Genomic DNA, 24,255 nt, shown 5'->3' with positions numbered 1-24,255 from the left:
GAGCACACGTTATAATTCCAAGACGTTGACAGGTTATAACCAAAAGTAGGCTACTGCGCCGCATAACATACAAGTTTGATTTGAAGTTATTATGAAAATAAATTGGTTTGCCGCTGCATATTTTCAAACATGGCGGGTAATGGCGGAAAATAAATACAACACAAATGCTACGAGTACTCGACCAATCAGAAATGTTCAGCGCTGCAAGCTCCACCCAAAAGGTTCCTGTACTTTCGGAAAGTACTACCCCCCGAGCAGGAACGTTTTGGGGGGTAAAACAAAGCCCCCAGAACTAAATTTAGACCCTAGTTCCTGCGGTGGAAACGCACTGAGTTCCTCAAAAGGTTCCTAGTTCCGGGGTATAGTTCCTGCGGTGGAAACGCGGCTTAAGTCTGTCTGTCTCTGCCACTGTAACCATAGGGCCCGAAATCCCTTCGACACACCTGGTCCTCCCGGTCTCACCTCAGGCTGTGACCCCTGACGAACCCCCGTCTTGCGTCTGTGGGTTCGGGACACGGTACAGAGCAGAACCTCGTGCTCTGTGCTGTAGTTCTAGAACAGCCACGTTCAGCTGAAAAACAAAGCTTGTCTGTTTTTTTTTTTTTTTTTTTTTTTTTTTTTTTTTTAAAGCTCTTTGACTACAGTTCCCTCCCATAACCCTCCTAGAGCTGGAGTCGATTTCATTTCAATTCAGTTCAGCAGATGAAATGAAATTCAGTTTATTTCCTGAAAAAACAAAACAAAAAAAGATCCTGTTGGAACATCACTGGGAGTTTTTGTTTCAGTTCTCAAATTGCATTTTATTTCATTTCATTTCATTTCCTGAACTAAGTCGATTGAAAAGTTGACCCCCAACCCGGGAGGATTCAGAGAACAAGCTATAGAGCTTCTGTTTCCATTTGCATTCCAGGTCCTTGCTTCTCAGAAATTCACTGAAGACGTGTGTGTGCTTGTGTGTGTGTGTGGCAAAAAAAAACAAAAAAATCCAGTAAGAATATTATAAGAATATTTGTTATTGCAGAAGTAACAGAATTTAGAGATGTCAGTTAGCGTGTGAACATCTGCTACAGGGTGTGACATTGCCCATGGCGATACAGTGAGAGTGAGATTCATTTCCTTGCCTGGGAACTGATGGCTTTAGCTTGGCAGGCTAATGATATCTCTCGCTGTGTGGCACGGTGTGTGGTGTCATAATTCAGTCAGGACAACTCGGTGTTTAGATTAACTATTTTAACATAAAAGTTTTTTTTTTTTTGGTTTGGCGCTGAGTGGATCTACTTTCAGGTACTACAGTGCATATACCAGTGTGCTCTACTCTATCTGACAGGGAGGACGATACATCTACCCTACTAAACAGGACGAATACCAGAAATACCCCCAGTACCTAGAAGCAGATCCAAACAGCAGGTGGTAGCTGGGGTGGTGGAGGGCGAGTGCAGTCCTGTGCAGTAGCGAGTGAAGCAGGCAAGCAGCAGCGCAGGCAAAAGCAGCAGCACTGGAGAGATCTGTCTGTTGGTTTAAAATGGCGCTCCATTAGTTCTGTGTGCATGTGATTGGATGGGCGTGAGAAAAAAGGTGTTGTGTGTCTGTGATTGGTTGATTTCCCTGACCGAACTTGCTCTGTGCACTCTAGGCGTGATGCTCATGAGTGAGGGCAACCTCAGAGAACGCGTACAGACAGCTCAGTAAGAACTCAGTGGAGCTCTGTCCAATCAGAGTTGGGCTGGTGTGGCTTAGTGGAGTTGTGTCCAATCAGAGTTGGGCTGGGGTGGCTTAGTGGAGTTGTGTCCAAGCAGAGTAGGGCTGGTGTGGCTTAGAGGAGCTGTGTCCAATCAGAGTAGGGCTGGTGTGGCTTAGTGGAGTTGTGTCCAATCAGAGTTGGGCTGGGGTGGCTTAGTGGAGTTGTGCCCAATCAGAGTAGGGCTGGTGTGGCTTAGTGGAGCTGTGTCCAATCAGAGTAGGGCTGGTGTGGCTTAGTGGAGCTGTGTCCAATCAGAGTAGGGCTGGTGTGGCTTAGTGGAGCTGTGTCCAATCAGAGTAGGGCTGGTGTGGCTTAGAGGAGCTGTGTCCAATCAGAGACTCGATTTGGTAATAGCTTTCCCCTGCCATTTATGTCACCAATTCCCTCTGTCACCAGTAGGGTGTTATACTGTTATGTATTGTCCTCTGGGTGTCTGTCCTGGCACGTTGTCCTTCTGTGAGCAGGCCTGTTGAAAATGTCCACAGGATCGGGTGAAATGATTGGCTTTGGGACAAAGGGGGACAGGATTGGGGTTGGTATAGAGTTCCGCCATAAAAAAGGTGGGCGCTGTCGGTGTGAGGGGAATGGCGGAAACAACCACGCCTTCGCTCACATTCGCCATCGAGAGATCTACACACGCCACGCACGTTTGTGACGCAGTGGAATGGGGTTTAGAGACGCCCGCCGACGCGTTTGTGACGCAGTGGAGCGGGGTTTAGAGATGCCCGCCGACGCGTTTGTGACGCAGTGGAGCGGGGTTTAGAGACGCCCGCCGACGCGTTTGTGACGCAGTGGAGCGGGGTTTAGAGACGCCCGCCGACGCGTTTGTGACGCAGTGGAGCGGGGTTTAGAGACGCCCGCCGACGCGTTTGTGACGCAGTGGAGCGGGGTTTAGAGACGCCCGCCGACACGTTTGTGACGCAGTGGAGCGGGGTTTAGAGACGCCAGACCCGCCGACACGTTTGTGACGCAGTGGAGCGGGGTTTAGAGACGCCCGCCGACACGTTTGTGACGCAGTGGAGCGGGGTTTAGAGACGCCCGCCGACGCGTTTGTGACGCAGTGGAGCGGGGTTTAGAGACGCCAGACCCGCCGACACGTTTGTGACGCAGTGGAGCGGGGTTTAGAGACGCCAGACGGTGAGGTACGCGGCCGTGTGACTGTCTCTCCTGAACCAAAATTAGAATTCCTCCGCAGACCCGCGATGTTGACTTCAGAGCCGTGAAACGCAAGCGCATTAAAAATTTATACCGCTCCTCCACCCCCACCTCAACCGCCCCCACCCCCAACAGCCCCCTTGGGCCGTACCAGTTTGACAGTAGCGGGATGGGGGGGGGGAGTGGTGATGTCACATCTTGGGGTTGGGATTTTTACTGCATCTAGACAGAAGAGATAGAAAAAGAAAGAAAAAAATAGAAGCTGTGAATGTTTTTGGGATGTCCTGCCCACTTATTGCTGAACACGTGAACGCTCGTTGAGGATGATGACATCACACTATCGACCTCCATCCCCCCCCCCCCCCCCCATTCACAAAATAATTTTTATTAAGTTTCCCCCAGAGCCTGAGCCTTGGGTCCTCTGTGCTGTGAGCCAATCTGCTTTTACTTGTTTTGTTTTCTGTAAGCACATTTCTACAGTTGTGGTTTGCCAAGGTCACAGATTTCCCCCCCTCTCTCTCCCTCTCTCTGCTTTGAGTTGCCACCGGCTGTCATTTTGGGTGATTTATTGCGCCTTGTCCTGGGGGACCTGGATGCTCTGCGACACAAATCTACTTCACATTTTCTGGTGATTACAAAAAAGAAGAAAAAAAGAAAGAAAAACTCAAGAGCTTTTTTGGAACGCCTGCTTCTCGTTCTTCACGCCTGTTATTTTAGGAGAGGAAGGTCCTTTCGCTAAAAATCAAAGGACGCAGGCAGCCGGCTATTTCCCTGGCACAGGACAGTTTATATAAGGCCATTGTTCCTCCCCCACCCCACCCCAAAGGGGCCCAGTCTAAAGTCAGCATTTAAGATGGTGGCAGGTGTAATAATTCAGTCTGTGCTACAGGGAACATTTTTTTCTCTCTCCCTCTCTCTCTCTTCTGCTGTGAAACTTGTGGGTTTTGTGACCTTCTTCTTTCGCCAGTTATGGCACATTAATTAACGGTTTCTTTTTTTCGAAAAGCGAACTGCGAGAGCGGCTGAGTGAAGTTTTTGAAGTGTGAGTTTGCTTTCCGCTCGGGAGGCGATCGCCAGACAGAGCATCCTTCGGTTTTTTTTTTTTTTTTTTCGGGGACGAGTGCCCTCTGACGAAAATAAAATTTAAAAAATCTGCAAAATGTCAGCTCGCGTTTTCAGCCCATGGAACTCTGCTTAAGACCTCAGTACCCCCCCCCCCCCCCCCCCCCCGGCTGTGCCATGGACCGCTGCCCCCTTGTGGCGAGTCCGGGTGTGCGTTCGGGCCCCTTGGCTTTAAGGGAGGAGTGGTCGAAATGCCGCAGTGAAATATGGCGGCCGCTCCAAGCAGCGTTCGGTTCCGATTCACGAAGTGGTAGGAGGCAGATTACATTCCCTTGCTTCCTCATTTTTTCCCTCCCTCCCGCAAAGAGTATAAGCCTCCAGCAAGAAGGGAATCCCACAATGCAACACTCCGCTCGAGGAGGAGAGGATAGGACCGGTCAGTTGTTTCGGTTTTCTCCTCCTCTATTTTCCCTATTTTCACCTGTCAAGTCCACCTGTTGTGCATCACAAAATTCCTCCAAATTTCCACAAAGTAGCTCATTGGAGGGGGGGGGGCTTTTGGAGGGAACATGCTAAAGTGGGACCGAATGCAACTGTGGTCACTGCCACAGGTGGCACCTTTAAACCCCCCCCCCCAACCCCTGCAGCCATAACTCAGCGGTGACTCATCGATGACTCAGCGCTGAGCCCCGCCTACCCCTTCAGCCAATGGCCGAAAGGCTCGGTACCTCTCCCTTCCTCCCTCGTTCCCTTTCTCTTTTCTCCTGTCCCCTCTCCTGGGGCTTCCACACGCCCGCTGTTATCTGTCCGTGGGCCGCTGTCCCATCACTCATTTTATCTCTCTCTCCTCTCTCTCTCTCACTCACTCCCTCTCTCTCCTCTCTCCCCCCTCTCTCTTTGTCTCTCTCTCTCTCCCTCTCTCCCTCTCTCTCTCTGTAGAGGGAGGAATCGGCACCGAAGGTCAAACGGTGGCTGTAAATCTGCAGGACTCTCTCTCTTTCTTCCTCTCTCTCTCTCTCTCTCTCTATCTCTCTCTCTTTCTTCCTCTCTCTCTCTCTCTCTCTATCTCTCTCTCTTTCTTCCTCTCTCTCTCTCTCTCTCTCTCTCTGTAGTTCAGCCTCTCGTTCGCTCAGGCCGACTCTTAATTCCCCAGCATGTCATTCATACATTTATTCACTTTTTAATCAAGTTAAAAAAAAAAAATTTTTAATCTTTTTTTGAGATGGAATTTTTAGCTGAAGGTCAAGGAAGGTCGTTGTCCCTGGATACAGACAGGTGACAGCCACGCTCCGGTCTTTATTGCATTATTCACGGTTTCTTGCAGGATTTCCGTTTCGTTTTGGGCCAGGGTTCTGTTCTGGCTCTGTGGCGTTGCCTGTGCCATTCCTCTCTTCTATTTTAAAAAACCGTGATATTCTTGGTCTTGCACGTATTTCGAATTCCCCTTGCCCACACCAAGCAGCCTTGTGTAACAGGATGTGCTGAATATTAACAAATGCATGTTTAAATTGAAAGTCTGTTCAGAAATTGACTTCGTCAAGCAAATAATTGCTTGATAAACACGTGAAACTGTGTATTCCCTGTGAACACCAAAAAATTATATTTTCTAAACGCTGATAAATCATGGCTGTTCAGAGGATAGTGCATTGAAATGCACTCAGCGTAAAACAGGTTGTGATCTTACAGTCTTGTGTATAATTGTTTCACAGTGCAGGTTTTAAACCCGGTGATAACTTCACACAGTGACGTGATTGATAGCTTTTACGACTCCGGTCTGTGACAGGGAAACACCAACACGACAGAGCTGCGCAGCGGTCTGTGTGTGTGTGTTTAAGACGAATCTGTGCCGTCGGCCATGTTCCCGCTCCTCTCAGCCTGGAGAGGAGAGGAAGCCGGCTTCGTTTCTGACAGGCAGACGCGAAACATTCAACAGCGATCGCCGCGCAAACGTGCACAGATGAGAAGGGCAGGCGAGGAGAAAAAAAAATTAATTTGGGTAATCAGCTATCGGAGAATTTCCCATTGACCTTTACTTGACCTTCTCAGTAGCAATTACAAGACCGAAAAGAGGCAACGAAAGGAAAAAAACGCACACCTGACTCGGGAGCAGGGAACTAAAACGCGTCTACCCTCTTGTGGTGTGATTAAGTGCGCCCGTGTCCAGGGAGATGCCGGGCGAAGGAAATTTTAAATTCTTGTTAACTAGCGCATCCGGCGATGACTAAGCAACCCGTCTCCGTGGACCCTGAATGGAATCCTGGCCCTGTCTGGGCTGACTGTGTGTGCACACAGGCCCACAGAGCAGCGAGTGGTTAGCCACAGCGCCACCGTGTGGTGGGAGGCCTGCATTGGTAATCCTGCCGCAGTGGCTGGCAGTGCGTATATCAGAGGCACTGGTTCAGACCTCCCTGCTGAAAATATCAGCTGAGATCAGCTGGGATTCTAAGCTGGTTTAAGCTGGTTTAAACTGATGTTTTTGACACTTCTTACTGGTCATAGCTGGTCTGTGGTTGGTCAAAACTGGAGGAGTGAGCTGGTGGACAAACTGGTGGACAAGCTCATGATAGGCTAGTCAGCCGGTAAACAGCTGGTTGTCCAGCTAAAGGTGTTTGAAACACATCTTGAACCAGACTGACCAGTTTAAGCCGGTTTAAACTGGAATTTTCAGCAGGGCTGCCTACACTCTGTCCTCCTGTCTGAGGCTGCAGGACAAGAATACTCAAATCTGGCCCTCCAAGCCAATCAGTGCCGCTGGTGTTCTTTGCAACCACCTCGTTAGTCGATTGATCAGTGTCACTGATTGGTCAGACTCTTAACTCGCCTTGTGTCCCAGGTCCACTCTGATCCCTGATTGGAGGGGAAGAATGAGAACCAGCACTGCTATTGGCCCTGAAGGCCAAATATGTAGGGTGTGGGAACGGGGTTGGGGTTGGCCGAGCGTTCAGACTCCAAACTTGGAAATGAAGCAAAAAGCTGTGTTTTTTTTGTTTTGTTTTGATTTTAACGGACAGCCGAAAGAGAAGCTCTTAGCGGATCTGAATAATTCACACTGCCTCGCCCCGCTTGAACGCATGCCTGGGTTGACGAAACTTGGCGACTCGCTCTCCCTCTTCCCTTCTCTGTGAGTCTGCCTATCAAAAAAACTGAATCAGACGAATCAGGACGGCGGAAAGGTTTTACGCATCAGAAGTGCTTCTCGGTACGGCCCTGGCAAAGAGAGCGGTTGTCGCTCACGTCTCGGACACGGAAGGCGGCAGTAACGACGTAATCGCACGTCTGCTTTTCTGACCTGCAGGAGGCGGCGCTGAGCTGGTCTGAGCTGAGCTGAGCTGAGCTGAGCTGAGCTGAGCTGAGCTGGTCTGGTCTGAGCTGAGCTGGTCTGGTCTGAGCTGGTCTGAGCTGTGCTGGTCTGAGCTGAGCTGGGCTGAGCTGAGCTGGTCTGAGCTGAGCTGGTCTGAGCTGGTCTGAGCTGTGCTGGTCTGAGCTGAGCTGAGCTGAGCTGAGCTGAGCTGAGCTGAGCTGAGCTGAGCTGAGCTGGTCTGAGCTGGTCTGCTGGTCTGCTTGAGCTGGTCTGAGCTGAACAAGGAGGCTCCTGGAGGATGCTTGAGCGGGGACACACGAGTGCAGCCTTTTTGGAAGTCTATTTTTAGAGCGCGTGATGCATGAATGATCCCCCTGTGGATCCACCTCTCCACGTCTGCCACGTCTGTAATCGGACTTCCTTTCCACCTGACGTTTGGCTGAACAGGGACGTTCCGTTCGCCTGACGCACGTTACCTTCGATTCCTCAGTCCTCGTGTCTCATCCCTGCATCTCTCCCTCGTGGTGGTCCGTCCTCTGGTGGGGGCGGAGCTTAGATGCGAGGAAAGGACGGGAGGAAGAGGCGCAAGGAGTGGAAATGAAGTGATTATGGAATGAACCCACAGTCTCGGTTATGGGCAGTTTATGGGAACAGAAGCACAGTGAAACACAGTGGAACACAGGCACTGTGTAGGCTGTGCACAGGCCAGAGTTCAACTGTTAACTGTGTGTTTACCCAATTACAGGCACAGGCCACTGGACTCGATTGTTCGAGGCAAACTCACAAAATTGACAAATGTCCTCTCAATTATATTGTTACAAACACTCATTCACACCCCTTTTCTCTCTCTCCCTTATACACACACACACATTCACATACTCCCGCACTCTCTCTCTCTCTCTCTCTCTCACACACACACACACACACACCAATTAGTCCTCCTGTTAAGTAAGGCAGAGTGGCTCTCAATGGAGTTTGAAAATGTGTTCCAAATTTGTACTGTAATTATAATTTTTCAAAAAAAAAAAAAAATTAACTTTGAGGAAAGTACTTTGTTGTTTTGTTGCCCCGTATCGAGCAGACATCAAAGCTAGCAGCCTGGTTTAAAAACGCTTGGCACATCTTGAGAGTGGCTTTCTTTGTTTTTTGTTTTTTCTTTGTTGAAAATGTTCTTGGACAGACCACCTAAGGTGACTTCAGAAACAATCTGAGGGAAACGAGGTGAACTTGAATAGTGCTTCAGCTGAAGAGACAGGAAGGGAGAAACGGTGAATGCTGACAGAGGAGCTCAACTGCCTAGTCTGGCGCCCTCTATCTGCAGTCTGCTAGTACTACTGTTCCCCCCTCTCTTCCAAGATCCACAGCCCCAAACTGCAGGGACATTGCATTGTCTTCTCTCCCATTATCACCTTCTTCGAGTGGAGAGAATCACTCTCCCTCTTTCTTCGCCGAAAGGAACTCTCTATGGTGGAAAAGGAAGTAGAGAACTGTAAACAGTGTATCATTAGTTTCAAAGCTCCAGCAGTGAGGTCAGGGACCAAGAAATTTAATCAGAGAGGAAGAATAAGAGAAAGCCGCTCCCCCACCCCCCTGCCCTCTCCTCCCCCTCACTCAATTCAGTATGCATTACTGACATGATGCTCATATAATTAGCCAAAGTTAATAACGAGGAGAAAAAAATGATATGGTTATTTCAACAATAGCAAATGTTCTCCTTTCCGTGTACCATTTCCTCTCTCTCTCTCTCTCTCTCTCTCAGTTCAGTTTAATCACACTCTATTGCCAGGACAACCGTGATAGCAGTGTTACTTAAGCACATATGGAGCTCGAATCCCCCCATTCAATAAAAAGAAGAGAATGCCTGACTAGCTCTCTCTCTCTCCTCTCTCCCCATCCCTCCCCCTCTCCCTCCCTCCCTCTCCTCCCTCGCTCTCCCCCCTCCCCTCTCTCCCCCCTCTCTCCTCCCTCCCTCTCTCCCCCTCCCCCCTCCCTCTCTCTCTCCCTCCCCCTCTCCCTCTCCTCCCTCCTCCCTCTCCCTCCCTCCCCCCTCCTCCCTCCCTCTCCCCCTCCCTTCCTCCTCCTCTCTCTCTCTCTCCCCTCTCCCCCTCTCATTTCAGTATAAGCAAGTGGAGCAGTACATGTCCTTTCACAAACTTCCGGCCGACTTCCGGCAGAAGATCCACGACTACTACGAGCACCGGTACCAGGGCAAGATGTTCGACGAGGAGAGCATCCTGGAGGAGCTGAACGAGCCGCTGAGGGAGGTGAGGGGGGGGGCTCCATGGGGGGGGGGGGGTGTTTGGGAGGGGGGGGGGCAGTGTAGGGTAATGAGTAAGGAGCTGGACGGTATCACGCCCTACCTGGCATGATGTCGTATCGTGATGTCTATCTGTGAACGTGGAAACTGGCCCCCCGCTGCGGGCCTGCTGCCAAGCTTCAGTGCGTCAGTTAAAAACCAGTATTTCAGTTTGTCCCACTTTTGACCCTGATGAGGCTTGTAACGTTGTTTTATTTTTATTTATTTATTTTTTTTAACTGACACGTTGCATAAAGTTTGGCGAGATTGGCAGGAGATCTAATATGTGGGAGCTGTTGTTTTTTTGGGGTTTTTTTTCTGTCTTTAAATTTACCGGTTGGTGTTCCTCTGCGAACACCTGGACACGACAGACAATAGCAAGGTGCGCGTGCGACGAGTTGGACTGTGACACTCTCTCGCTCTCTTCGTCTCTCTCCCCCAGGAAATCGTGAACTTCAACTGCAGGAAGCTGGTGGCGTCCATGCCCCTCTTCGCCAACGCGGAGCCCAACTTCGTGACCGCCATGCTGACCAAGCTGCGCTTCGAGGTCTTCCAGCCCCGGGACTACATCATCAGGGAGGGCACCATCGGCAAGAAGATGTACTTCATCCAGCACGGGGTGGTGAGCGTGCTCACCAAGGGCACCATGGGAATGAAGCTCTCCGACGGCTCCTACTTCGGAGGTGCGGCTCCGTCACGCCTTCGCTTTTCATTTGCCAAAAAAATGAAAATAAAAAATCAGCTTCTGAGAGCCAGAGAATTTGGGGGGGGGGCGGGGAGGGGCGCTGCTTGGTGGCTCGTTCTGTTAAGGAACTGGTTCTCGTGCGCGGGTAAGCCCCTCGCGGTCCAGGTTTGAATCTGGATCGTTCTGGCCTCGGCTACGGGCAGCGAAGCCCCCCGCAGAGCGGCGTGTGATTGGCTGCACCGTCGCCCAATGGGTGGGACGGATGGTAGCACTGTCTTTCGGCGATTCCGTTCTTGTCGTATGCGACTGTAGCTGGTGGTGTGGAGGTCTGGTGCTAACGGTTCCATGGGTGATGTGTTTCTGTCCTGACATACTTTAGCGCCTGTCATCAGGCGGTGAGGCAGGAGAGGTCGGGCTTCGACGCGCTGTTTGGGAACGTCGCTGAACTGATCAACACGAACCGACTTGACGGCGTTACGTACGTTTGCGATCGCTCGGCGGGGACCAGAGCGCTGTTCGGCAGTGGAGAACATCAGCGGCATTCCCTGGAGACTCAACTCTCCTGCAATGTGCAGGGAGTTAACAGCACATAGTTTTTTTCTTTTTTGGGGGGCTTTTTTTTATTGGACAGAACAGCGTAGAGAGACAGGAAGAACAGGGGAAGAGAGAGAGAGGGAGAGACGGGCGACAAAGGGACGCGCGGTCGGGACTCGAACCGCCGACGTCGCGGCTCGTGATGAGCATGCAGACAGCGCTCTACAGGCTGCGCCACCAGACACCCCCGACAGCACACAGTTAAGGTCAGAGTGTCAGGAACACTTCCCCCGAACACAGACCCTGTCCCGCTCTGCCACACACACACTGTTACAGACAGCATTTGGGTTTTAGTTAAATATCATCAGACCCGGGTCAAATACGTATTTGTTTCGGATTCAAATACTTTTCTTCGCTTTACTGGTTCTTGTCTGGAAACCAGTGAAATGCTCTCAAAAAGTGCAAAACCCCTCCTTCTGGTCATACCGGCTGGCTCAGTTACGCCAGGCAAGATCAATAGAGCACAGAAAAGTATTTGAATCCAAAAACAAATATGTATTTGACCCATTTGGTCTGTATATCATCAATAAGAAAAAAAAAGATGTCCAGTAATCCCACATGCAGCTTTTGCAGATGTTTTCTAAGAGATGTGTAAAGGCTCTCTAAGCCCAGGGTGACCCCAGCTGTGATATCAGTACATAAAAAAGCCACAACTGCAGTGAGATAAGGAGAATAAACCCAGAGTGTTTTGCCCTTAGTGTTTGACTCCTATTCGTGTGCCCCCCCCCGCCCCCCCCCCCCCCCCCCCCGACTTCCAACTGTCGTGTCCCAGATTCAAAGCGTCCCCTCAGAGGCTGTTTTTGAAGTCCCGCCGACCCAGAAAGAAGGGCCGGAGGTCCTTTTTGGAGGTTTCTGGGTCATTTTTCATATCTCAAAGAAAAAAAAAGAAAAAAAAAAACACCGAAAGAGACTAAGAGAAACGAGTTTTAAAAAATTCAAACGGAGAGGTGTGGTGTGGGCTGGTGTGCAGGACGGTGTGTGGCTTTGACGATGGCGGGGGGGGGGGGGGGCGCACGTGGCTAATTAATAATGCAGGGCTGGGCCGGGCTCACGCGGCACCCGTGACAGGGTCGTTTGTAACGTTCTGCGTGGATTTATTTCGGTTTGGTCGCTCGCGTCAGGACAGCGTCGGCCGTTTACGGCTCAGAGACAGGAAGTCGTTAATCTCCCCAGACCGCTTGTTTTTTCCTCGGTGCGGTCCTCGCGGGTTGTCTGGAGAAAGATGTCTCTCTCTCTTTCTTTTTTTCTCTTTCGCACAAAAAGGCGACTCATCGCCCGCTCTGTTTCCGAAAGGCTTGCAGGTTTTCCTTCCGCGTTGTCGTCTCCGCCGCGCCAAAAACTTTTAACTACGGCCAAAGCTTCGGCTATCGGCGCGCCGACGGAGCCTCTTCTCCGAGAAACCGCTCCGGCTGGCCCAGGCATGCTGTGACTTTTTTTTTTTTCCCACAGAGGAGAAAAAAAAATGACGCTTTGCACAAATGTATGCGTTTCCCAAATCCTTTGTGATTATGAAGCCCGTAAAAGCGCCACTCTTTACCTCAGAATGGCGGTTTTATAAGTCAGCAGTCATAAGCAATTAAACGGGACTTTTGATTGTCGGGTGGGTTTCCGTTAAATCCGTTAGTCTGTGAGGATTTAGTTCAGTCAGGCATTAGAGTGTCACTACATTCAACAGATGTAGTGTTCCCTCGAGCTGGTGATCATCACATTGATTAGTGTCTCAGGGAAGGAGCTCTTTGTGCAATAGTGCCCCCTTTGGTCAATTGAGAGATTGCAGGGTGAAACGAAGCAGGCTTGCTTGTTTTTTTATTTTTACTTTTTTTTTAATTGAACATATTCGGGCAGTACAGACATGGGTATTACGAATTGGGAGATAATAGATCCATAAAATAAGAAATAAAAGCTTGAGAGATGTTATGACATGTTTAAAATGTTATGAGATTCTAGTGAAGGTGTTGTGTGCTTCATTAAGGACAACATTCTTCATGTAATATGTGGCCTAGCGGGATTTTAAAAAAGCATTATTTGCCTGTTTCTTTACTTTATTAACAAATGTGGTTCACAAGTCTTATAGTAGAGGGGAAAGACAAACTCAGGTACCAGGAGTTGGTCATCTGGTGTGCAGTGACTGGATATGTTTATAACCCAATGTGCTGCTACGCAGCGATGGTGGGGCAGCCTGTGATTGGTCAGATATGCTGGGCTGTCCTATCGTCATGGGAACGGGTTAATGTCGGTTGGTTTTATCTGTTGGAATAGGCAGTCCCCGTTTTTTCTCGTCGTGAGATATCTGACACAACCCCATGGCTTCCCCTCCTCTCCAGCATGCACTGATCGGGGTTGTGGAGTTACACCCAATCATCCAATCAAACAACAACAATTTGCCCCTAAACACTTTGTCCAACAGATTTAAGCAAACATCAAACGCGAAAATGTTAAAGGGCCTTTATGTAGATACGGCTGTCACTGTTGTGCTTCAGCACGACTCGCTGTCGGTTAGACAGATAATCTGACTGCGCGATCAACGTTGTAATCAACGCGATTGTTGCAGCCGTTTTTTATTTTATTTTAAGCGAGTGTTATGTTTTTTTTCTCTCCTTTCGCTATATACTCAGCCCCGTCAGCTGGCGAGGCTGTCTGCTGACGAGCGCTTCGGCGTTCGTTAGACAACACGCGATCACGCGCACACCGGCGGGTAGATTTAATCTGGATCTCTGTTAAAAACCTTTAAAAAAAAAAAAGAAATAAAAAAAAAAAACGCGAGTCAGTGGACAGGTCTGAAGGGGACTTTCCACTGGGGGTAGCCTTAACAAATCAATCTCGAAACATACCGTTTTGTTTTTTTTAAGTAAATTAAGCAAAATCAATAAGCCGAAAGTGTTTACTTTCCAATATCGTGAAGCATTCTACTTCATTAAGTCTTAACAAGAGGCTTTGAGCCAGAACAGCGTCGGCTAATTAGCTGTCTTAATCAAATTAGGGCAAACTCATTTAATCTCAGGCACACCTCGGCATCTCCGAATGACCCATTTCGCATGCCTCCGCTCCTGCTGTTCAGTGGGTCTTTCCTCTTTCCCCCCTGGCTTCTCTTCCGGCTTTCCTGATTGGCCCTTAATAACGAGGGGGAGGAGTCACAGTTAGCCCAGCGCCCTGTGTTTATGACAATCCATTACACGTCTTTTTTTATTTTTTTATTTTTAAGATTCAGATTTTCCCAAAAGGCGGAACGAAAATCAATTATTCCGCTATTACAACAAAAGATCCTTTTTTCGCCACGTGTGTGTGGAAAAGACCGTTCCCCCGCCGTGACTCAGAAATAAAAAAGAGAAACCTATTGTAAGATTACTGATTTTTTCAAAGGTGCAAAAGCTACAATTGTTGAATGTTTAAAAAAAAAGAGTAAAAAAAGAACAGAACAAAGTGACTTGCTTATACCTGGCCTCAGGTGTGCGCAACTGGTGTTCACCTCAGGCTTGAACTGGCAACACACCACAGGCAGCATGGATTCCGCCTTTTCTCTGTGAAAATGTGTCAGAGAAGAAGGAGAAGAAAATAAAATGGTGGAGTAACTTCCCTGTGTGGCAGCAGATATTTCAGATGGATTATTTCATCAGTGTGTGTTCTGGCGTGGTAATTGAAATCTGCCCTCCCTCCTTTCTCTCTCCTTCTCCATCCGTCCTTCTCTCTCTCTCCATCCCTCTCTTCTATCTTCTCTCACCTTATCTCACCCCCTCGCTCCCTCTGTCTAACTTTTCTTCTCTTTTTTGCCTTGTCTCTCTTCCTCTTTCTATCCCCTACTCTCTATCTCCCTCTCACTCTCAATTTTTTCCTCTCTACCTTTCTGTCTCTCCTCTCTCTCTATGTCCCTCTCCCTTTTCCTCTCTCTCCCCTCCCCTCCTCCCCTCTCTCCCCTCCTCCCCCCTCCCCTCTCTCCCCCTCCTCCCCCCCTCCCCCCCCTCTCCCTCCCCCCTCCCCCTCCCTCTCCCCCCCCTCTCCCTCCCCCCCCTCCCCCCCCTCTCTCTCCCTCTCCCTCCCCCTCTCTCCCTCTCCCTCCCCTCTCCCCCCCCCCCCCCCCTCAGAGATCTGCTTGCTGACCGGGGGCGCGCACCGCGAGCGTTCGGGCGGAGACGTACTGCCGCCTGTTCTCGCTGTCCGTCGACAACTTCAACGAGGTGCTGGAGGAGTACCCCATGATGAGACGGGCCTTCGAGACCGTGGCCATCGACCGGCTCGACCGCATAGGTACCCCCCCACAGCCCCCCCTCGCCCACACACACACAGGCTCTGTACACCCTCCAGACGCTCCCGCGTTCCTTCTTTCCCTCTCAGTGCTCTTAAATACCAGAGGTCCCCCGGCTGGCAACCTGAGTATCCTTTGTGATGTCACAGCACCGAACGACCGTTGCTATGGTATCGTCCTTGTGGTCAAGCCCCTTTTTCAAATCTCCGAAAGATGCTCCCTGAATTGGATCATTTTGACTCCAGCGGTAGCAGAACAGAACTCACGGCGTTGAGAATGCAGAGCCAGTGGGTGGGTCTGTAGCAGTGACCCTCAGTCCTGGTCCTGGCGGGCCGCAGGGTCTGCTGGTTTCTTGTTGTGTCCTCCGCTCTTAATCGATCAATTAAAGCAGCTGATTACACAGTTAACTCACCTGTCCCTGGTTTCTTGGGTCTGGATTGGCTGCTGATATTAAGGGGTAAGACAGAAAACCGACAGACCCTGCAGCTCTCCGGGACCCTGGAACGGAGATGGCCGGTCCGTAAAGGTCACGGAGGTGCACGGCTCGAGCTAAATTAGGAAAAATGAGGAAATTCCGTTACAGTCTTTCTGTCACTGAGGGCCTCCCTTACTGGGCCACTTCACAGGCGTCGACATGGGTGGGCCCTGGCTGCCTAAATAGTGCCCTGGCCTCCCCCCCCCCCCCCCCCCCAACACATTTACCTCGACTGGACCGCCACACGCCACTGTGAAGGCCCACCTGGTCCCATGCGGGCCCAGCTACCTGACTACTCCCAGCTACGCTGTTTTTGGGGCCTTGTACAGTATTTCAGACGGCTTACAGTGATAGATAACGGGTAACGTGCGGCTTGCTTGTTATTAAGCATGTGATTAATATTAAAACGCCGCGCTGTTTTCAGAAGCGTTCGCACACGGGCTGGATGAGAGAGAAGGAAGTTAGACGCACTCGGGAACAATCTTCGAAGGATTCTCATTTGCCGCTTGTTGGTACATACATCATTAGAGGCGGACTATAAAAACACAAACTGCCTCTGAGGATATCAAAGCGTTGGGCTGTAATGATATAATAAAATATTGAGGTCTAGCGCTGGGCGCAGAAAACATTTGCAAATTTTGTGTTGGCGTTGAGTAAAACAGCTTTGATGCTGCAAGGGGGACCTTCGTAATGGCTTTGTAAACAGACAGACAGCGAGCAGGCTCTGCGAAGGCTACCTGACTTGTTGTTTGCGTACCAGTCACGTCGAGAAATAAATATGAATATAAATTTTCGCGTCTTGGCACAGGTCTGAAAGCACAGATGCTGAATTTTTTGAAATACAGTCAGAGTAGATGACTACCTCTGACTGGACCTCCGGGGTGCAGTACAGCTGACCTTGTCCCGCCAATGGGTTGGGTGAGTTTAATTTGGCCATGGCAGTTACTCAGGTCACCACTGTGTTAGCTTCCCCACAGTGACGGTGCTAGCTCTCTCCTGCAGTACTGTGAGCCCAGTAGATAGTCCCTGGTTCCCAGCTGCTGTGCTCCTGGAGCTGTAACACCGGTGGTGTCTCAGTAACTCACCTTTACAAGCTGAAACAGGTGAGGGGGTCAGGGAATTGTAGAAGTCAGTTTGGGGGATTGGGCAGTTGGATGTAGTCCCCCCCCCTCCCCCCCTCCCAGCAGGTGTAGGTGTGCCTGCTGTGGGTGGAGGGAGCAGGTTTGGCTGTAGATGGGGTCTCGATGCTCACGATGTGGAGAGTGATCCCTGCGCTCCCCCCCATCCCTGCGTCCCCCCACCTCTGCGTCCCCCCCCCCCCTTTGAATCCTGCTGACACTGACACCAGAGACATTGTGACTCAGCAAAACACAACAGCTTGAGAGAGAGCTGTGAGTGAGATGTGCCTCTGTGTGTGTGTGTGTGTGTGTGTGTGTGCGTGCGTGTGTGTGTGTGTGTGTGTGTGTGCGTGCGTGTGTGTGTGTGTATGAGGTCCCCGCACCAGCCACGATAGCCGAATCACTGCCCCCGTCTTCCACAAAACACACCTGTCTGAGCACCTGTATCTCAGCCCCCTACCCCCCCCACCCCACCCCCACCCCTCTCCAGCTCTGATAATGTATTCTGCTTCTGTTCCTCTCCGCACGTCACCTTCACATCCATTTGTGCTTGAAGCGGCGCGTCCTTAAATCTCCCTCTGTCACCTTCAGCTGCGCTTAGCGTCACACTGAGAGGGTCGGGTAAGGACTCTGACCCCGGGAGCCTGGTGTAATTACATTACATTACATTTCAGCAGCTGCTTTTAATCCAGGGAGCCTTTTTTTTAAAACACACAATCCGTTTATACAGCAGTCCAGGTTAAGTAGTTTACCGAAGGGTACGATGGCAGTGTCCTATCTGGGAATCAAACCTGCAACCTTTTGGTTACAAGCCAAGTTTTTTTTTTTTTTAAACCCTTATATACTGCACTGCCGTCTGTTGCTAATGTCTGTGTGCGCACTATTGAAGGTGTCGGGATAAGCGGCCCGAGCTGATTGGGTAAATGCGGACCGCGAGTGTGACACACCTGACGGCCGTGTTCTGGTTGCCGTGGCTCCGCAGGTAAGAAGAACTCCATCCTGCAGCACAAGGTGCAGCACGACCTCAACTCGGGCGTCTTCAACAACCAGGAGAACGAGATGATCCAGGAGATCGTCAAGTACGACCGGGAGATGGTGCAGCTGGTGGACCTGCAGCGCTCGCGGGCCATGTCCATGACCCCGCCCGCGCACGGGGGCATCTTCGCCCCCCCCGGCCAGCCCCCCCCCGGCTCGGCCATCGCCAGCCTCCAGCAGGCTGTGGCCATGAGCTTCTGCCCGCAGGTGGTGAGCCCGCTGGTGGGGAGCCCGCTGGTGGGGGTGCCGCTGGGGGGCGGGGCGCTGGTGGGGGCGGGGCCCGTGCCCTCCCCCCGCATGGTGCGCAGGTTCCAGGTGGTGCAGAGCCTGGCCAGCCCCGTTTCGGCCTCCCCCCTGCAGTGCCTGCAGTTCCCCCCCGGCGCCGCCGCCTTCGCCTCCGCCATGTCCAGCCCGCCCGTCCAGAGCCCCCTGGCGGCCGGGGGGGGGCGGACCTTCCAGTACGGCTCGGCGGGAACCTCCGGCTCCCAACTCTCCCTGGTGCAGCACCACGCCCCCAGCCCCACCCCCCGCCCCGCCCCCCTCAAGAGCCCCCTCCCCCTGCAGGCTGGCGGCCTGGGTCAGGCCGGGGCCGCGCTCTCCGCCTCTCAGCTCTCCCTCCGCCAGGAGGGGGCCCCGCCCACCGCCCCAGGCCCTGCCCCTGCCAGCTCGCCCCCCTCGCCCCGCGTATCCTTGGCCTCCACGGGACCCGCCCAATCCCAGGCCCCTCCTGCCGTCGCCTCCTCCTCCTCCTCCTCCTCCGGACCCCCAGGGCTGAGGGGTACCCCCCAGCGCTCATCCCTGTCCCACCAAACGGGGGCGGGGTCCTTTCCCCCCACGCCCCCCCCCTCCGAGGCTGCCCCCCAGGGCGGGAAGGGGCCCGGGACGCTGGACTCCGGCCCGTCCAGGAAGGGCTCGGCCGCCAGCCTCCCCGAATCGGACCCGGCCAGATCGCGGCTCTCTTCTCACTTGTGACCTCACAGAGTCCCCCGGGGGGGAGGAGCCAGCCGTCCTCCAGCCTTAAAGGAATCCCCGCCCCCCTCCTCTTAGACCCCGCCCCCTTGACCCCTCCCATCCCCGCCACGCCCACGGTCGTTCGATCTGAATGTATTTGCGTTGCGACAGTGGCGATGGGGGGGGGGGCATACGGAACTCAAGAGATGTGTATGGCTCACGGCTGGTGGGTCAATGGATTAATCAGACGAATGCGGGGGGGGAGGGGGGGTTTGTGCATTGCGACTCACCTGGACACGCAAACAGGACCTCTTCTGCAGTCCCTGTGTCAGATGCTGCCTTCCTAATTTGTTTTTCTTTATTGTGAAACATATTCAAAAAGTGTAATGTATAACGTAGGTGTCATATGCTGTATAAAACCCCAAAACAACGCGATGGGGCCTGCGCAGGGCGGCGGTGACGACGGGGAAATTTAACGCTTCGCAAAAAGAGTTTATTTTTTGTGTGTGTGTGTGGTTTTCTTGTAGAAGCTATCTTAGGTAAATAGCGCTAGAGTTTTACTCACGACACTCACGCGTTTTACTCGCGCGTTTGAAGAAGCAGAAAAAAACAACAAACAAAAAAAAACAATACAATGATGTTTTAGACCGCTGGTCGATCTTAAGTCGCTGTGTACATGTAAAACAGGAAGGGAGAAGTAAATACTTAGCTTTCTTTTCATTTTCTCCAGACCAAAGTGGAGCAGGAACACAAAGTCTGGTTTTCAACTGGAGGAAAAAAAAGAAAACAGAAGAAAAAAGGCCATTTATTTAACTGCCTTGATTCTTGACTTTAGAAGCCATATTATTGGTTCGCGTGTGTGTGTGTGTGTGTGTGTATGTTTGTGTGTGCGTATGCATGTGTGTTTGTATGTTGTATGTTTTCTCTGTTTTAAAAAAAAAAAAAACAGAGTTGAGCATTATTTCTATTACTTGAATTCATGTCTGGTCTGTTCTCATTTCTTAAGAAGCTATTGACACTGTAACTTGAGTTCTTACGATCAAATGTGTTTATGAATCGACGTATGCATGTATAGCCCTAAAAATGGATATGAATATTCTGCAATACATCCGCCCTGCCTTACATAACGTACGTTGCTTTAAATATCTATGGAATTATGTTTTTGTAGAAATTAAGAATACGTGTCTTTATATTGTCATCTGTTGTAAGGTGTTGTGATGTAGGGTCTTTGTAAAACTTTCCCTGAGAAGTATGGCAGTTCTTCAGAAAGGTCTGGTAGGAGTTAAAACTCACGACAAAGTTTTTTGGTATCAACCTTTGACTAATTAACCGCAGTGGCTAAAGGTGTGGCTTCGCACTTTCGCAAAGCCTGTTTGAAATTTCCTACGCGAAGAAGACTTTCAATTCAATTCGGCAGTTGGATTTCCATTTTGGTCTGCCTCAGTCAAAAAAGGGTTTTTGATAGACGATTCCACTTGAGCTGAATTCATCTGGCTGTAGGTTTCTTCCAGCCTCTCTATGAATGTTTTCAGCAGCTCAGGTGTGCTTCATTTGAGGTATTTGGTCAGTTCAAAGACTCACAAACAGCTGTAACCAACTGTAAAAATCTCGGAATTCTGTTCAGGATGGTTTCAGCGTCTCGGACTAGCATGGTTTTCCGGGCCGTTTGAGTTCCGTAAATGCTCGTAAAACCGTTTGGGGAAACCCTTTTTTTCCAGGAAAACCTTTGAGGCAAAACATTTAAAGAATTTGCCATGTTTTTGACGGACGTGTGTGTGTGTGTGTAGAAGTAGTAGTATTGTACTATTATAGCACCATTCCAAAGTATGGACTGCTGGTCAAAGTCCTGTATTCAAACGAACTTATACTTTTTTTCCCCATAAGTTTTGTTACGTTAACATTCGTTTTGTTTTTTTAAAACTTTTTTTAATGGATTTTAGTCTTCTGAAGGTTGGGGTGACCTTGAAATGAACTTCAGATGTTGTGTTAAAGACACATAAAGACAAACTCAACGCTTTAGATTTAGATTTAGATTTGCCACAGACCTGTTTCAAAGGAGATGCGTTCTCCAGATCCCCCACCCCCCATCCCCCACTAGCTGCTTCTCACTGAAGTTTTTCCCGCTCTCACTAACGGACACTTTTTAGAATTCTACCGTTTGAAAGTTTGACGGACAGTTGCACTCTCCTGGCCCGCTTCCCGGGCCTTCTCATGCTCGCGTTACACGACGCTGACAGATGCTAGCGATACGCTGCGCTCCTCGGAGCCGAGAATCTGCTGCTCTCCTTCCCTCGCGCTGGAGCCCAGCTGGTCCCCGGTCCCAGAGGCAGCCTGTTTGATCCTGGCCACTGAGCCTCGGGGGAAAGGTCATGTCTTCAAAAAGCCGCGGCTCCATAAAGTTCTCTTCTGTCGTAGACACAGCTTCAAACGCTCGTACTTTACCGTTGGTTATCTTTCTGCTGCCGCTTCAGTGGCTTTGTTCTGAGTGCGGTCACCCACTCCCCCCCCCGCCCCCCACCGGAACCAACATCTGAAGGTTGTTGGTTCACTCCCCCAGCTCAATAAAAAAAAAATTTTTTTTAAACCAAAGAAATGCAAACTGTGTTCATCACTTGCCTGTATTTTTTTTAAATCAATGTTTAGGCTTCAGTTGGGTATGAATCCTGCAGTTAAAATATGGTTAAAATAATAGATTAAAATAATGGATTAATTTCTTTGTTACTGAAAGCAGGGGTTCCCAAATTTTTCATACCCCCTAAAATAGCCACCTCTAGTTGAGGACCTCCCTCCTTAATGATGGATGCTTTTTGTCACTCCGTCTTTCGGATGAGACGTTAAACCGAGGTCCTGACTCTCTGTGGTCATTAAAGATCCCATGACACTTATCGCTAAGAGTAGGGGGTTCCCCGGTGTCCTGGCCAAATCCCAGATCTGGCTCTCGCAAAAACTTGCCACTAAAAAATCATCCCCAGATTTAATTGGCTAAATAAATGTTCTCTCCCTCTCCATCTTCGCTAATGTGTGGTGAGCGTTCTGGCGCAAAATGGCTGCCGTGCATCACCCAGGTGGGTGCTACACATTGGTGGTGGGTGAGGTGAGTTCCCCTTCACTGTAAAGCACTTTGAGCATTTGGAAAAGTGCTATATAAATGTAATTATTAATAATAATAATAATAATAATAATAATACTTTATCTGACTCCCACTAAAGGCTTCAATGCAGTGGGTATTTAGCACACTAAAACGTGGAAACATCTCTAAATCATGATGTCACGTCCTGTATCTGCATATGTCATTTCCTGTAAGACACATGACTATTTATTTCTATATATTTAGTACTATGTATATACCCATGATATGTATCAATGTTATTTTTTTTATTCGGAGGATGAATAGAATGTAGAATTTCTGAAATATGTGAATATAAACACAAATATTCCCAAAAAGGGGAAGACATTTTCCAATTTTATTGTGGAAATTTACGGTAATCTGGCAGTTCTGTCAGGGTCTCTGGGAGGCTCTAGATCTCAGTTTGGGAACCCCTGCCAGACAATCCCCACCGTGATGGAGATTAGCCCTGGATCACATTTCGGAAAAAGACTGCGGGACACTCTGAAAGGGTGAGGATTCCTATCTTGTGCGAAACGAACAGACCTAGCCGCCGTGCTTACGTATTAAGCATCGCTGTTAAATTGAGGATTTTTCTTCGCCATCGTCGATCACACGCCTAGTCGAAACTTAGTCCTATTCGCGAGTGACACGTGTGGATTTATCACTGTTGCCGTGGATACGTTGCAATACTTAGTTGATTTTGGTTTTGTGCAAAGGAGAAAAAACGTACGAACGGATGCAAGTTGCATGTTGAATATTCCAGTATTTTACAATAACGTTAAATGGTGATATTGTATGTCGTATTAATAGTTCAGATTAGAGTGTAGTTAAGTAACAGTCAGATTTAGTTTAATTTCTATTGTATAGTTTTTAAAAATAAGCAAACTGTTTTTAACAAACAGTGACATGAAAACATGAAACAGCTGTGCCATCACATACGATTACTGGCTGGAGTCCAGTCAGTGTATAAAGCAGTCGGGTTGTACTTGCCTTCTCCTTTGCATTAACTCAAACATCATCTTAACAAAATAAAGTTTTTTAGCTACTTGCTCACATTTCTTTCTAGCCACCCCGTTGTTACCAGCACATATTAATGTTTAAAAATAACTATTTCACCCATTTTCATTTTTTGAAGTGCAATATGACCGTGTATGTGTAGAACTTATGTGTATCAATCCTGTGGGGACCCCTTCAAAATGTTTTTCTTTTGTCTCTTCGTGTGACTCACCTTTGCAATAAGGCCTACTCAATAATTCTTTATTATTATCTAATTTATTATTACCTTTTTTTTTACTATTGATTTCATCAAGTGACCTCAGAGGGTTGAAGTCATGTATTCAGATTTTCTTGTTTTTTTGTTTGTTTTTTTTTTTAGAAATGCAAAGTGCCTCCCTGTTACTGCTGATATGATTTTGGTTGTGGGAGAAAGTTTGGGTGTTTTTTCCAGAGAGCAGTTTGTGTTTCTGGGAGAGGTTTGTTCACAGGGTCTCACGTTTAAATTTTTTATACATTTTCCTGTGTTGGAATTTGTGCCAAGTGGAGAATTTTGCTGTAAACCTGCGCTGAACACAGTATAGATAAGATCACATCTCTCCACGTCTCATAACCCTCGCTGCTTTTAATCATTATTTATATGTCTGTTTATTTGACGCCTTGAATAAGCTGTAATAAACTTGATCAATGGAGTGTTGCCTTCTGGGACTTGTAGTCTTTCTGCCTTAAAAAAATTTTTTTTAACAGGCTATGTTATATGAAAGTGCACTGATGATTTTCTGGGTCTTTGAGGGCGAGATTTGGGGTGCAGCTCTTGTCGTTTCAGTGCTGTGATTAGTCAGCTCATTCTGAATGAATTAAACGGTTCCTAACTTTCTGAGCAGAATAGCTCGCATTAAAAGAATAACCCCCCCCACACCCCCCTACCCTCCCCCAAAAAAAAAAATCTGCACTTTAACCGTGCTGGATATTAAATTAAGCTTTATGCTTTTATGATGATCTCCTTTCAGTTTTTTAAAGGTCACCCTTAGCTTCGAGACAGGAATCGCACGGGCATTATCAGGCCAGATTCAGAAACCTACACGGGCTTTTTCTTCCGAGGGAGAGGGGCGGGCGGGGGGGGGGGGGGGGGCAGGCTGACGTGGAGCCGCAGAACACGCAGCTGAACATTCCACGGCGTGCGTCTGCAGTTCACCTGTCACGTCTTCGCAGTCCCTTTTCATCCTGTTCTTTTCAGGAGAAGTTTCCGGAACCCGTCCTCCTGTCGCTGGTGTGTGGGCTGTAACGATGTCACCTGATCTCCAGTGACTGGGCCGAGTGCTCAGAGAGAGAGAGAGATTTATTTAAAAAGAAGAAGAAGAAGAAGAAAAACTCAAAAATGTTACCAGCTGAAATCAGGCCATTTCTGATTGGTTCCTTCCCTGTAGCCCAAGGGAAGCGACCCACGCGATGCACTGTTAACATTGTCAACATTATTAACAAAGTCCAGTGGGCCCTGAG

At 49.4% G+C, this 24,255-nt stretch overlaps 1 protein-coding gene across 1 annotated transcript in view; it reads left to right on the top strand.

The window, feature by feature from the left end:
• LOC135251283 (potassium/sodium hyperpolarization-activated cyclic nucleotide-gated channel 2-like) overlaps nt 1-23,447 on the top strand; it is a 51,375-nt gene extending 27,928 nt beyond the window's left edge. Inside the window, 5 exon segments of the mRNA XM_064328583.1 lie at nt 9,377-9,523; nt 9,998-10,238; nt 14,914-14,929; nt 14,931-15,076; nt 17,650-23,447. Of these exon segments, the coding sequence (XP_064184653.1) occupies nt 9,377-9,523; nt 9,998-10,238; nt 14,914-14,929; nt 14,931-15,076; nt 17,650-18,674 (1,575 nt within the window). The 3' untranslated portion in view covers nt 18,675-23,447.
• Nucleotides 23,448-24,255: the final 808 nt, after the last annotated feature.

The sequence above is a fragment of the Anguilla rostrata genome, chromosome 3 (genome assembly GCF_018555375.3).
Source record: "Anguilla rostrata isolate EN2019 chromosome 3, ASM1855537v3, whole genome shotgun sequence".
NCBI classification, from domain to species: Eukaryota; Metazoa; Chordata; class Actinopteri; order Anguilliformes; family Anguillidae; genus Anguilla; species Anguilla rostrata.
The sequence above is the reverse complement of the archived record's forward strand: the minus strand, read 5'-3'. Positions and strand labels throughout refer to the sequence as shown.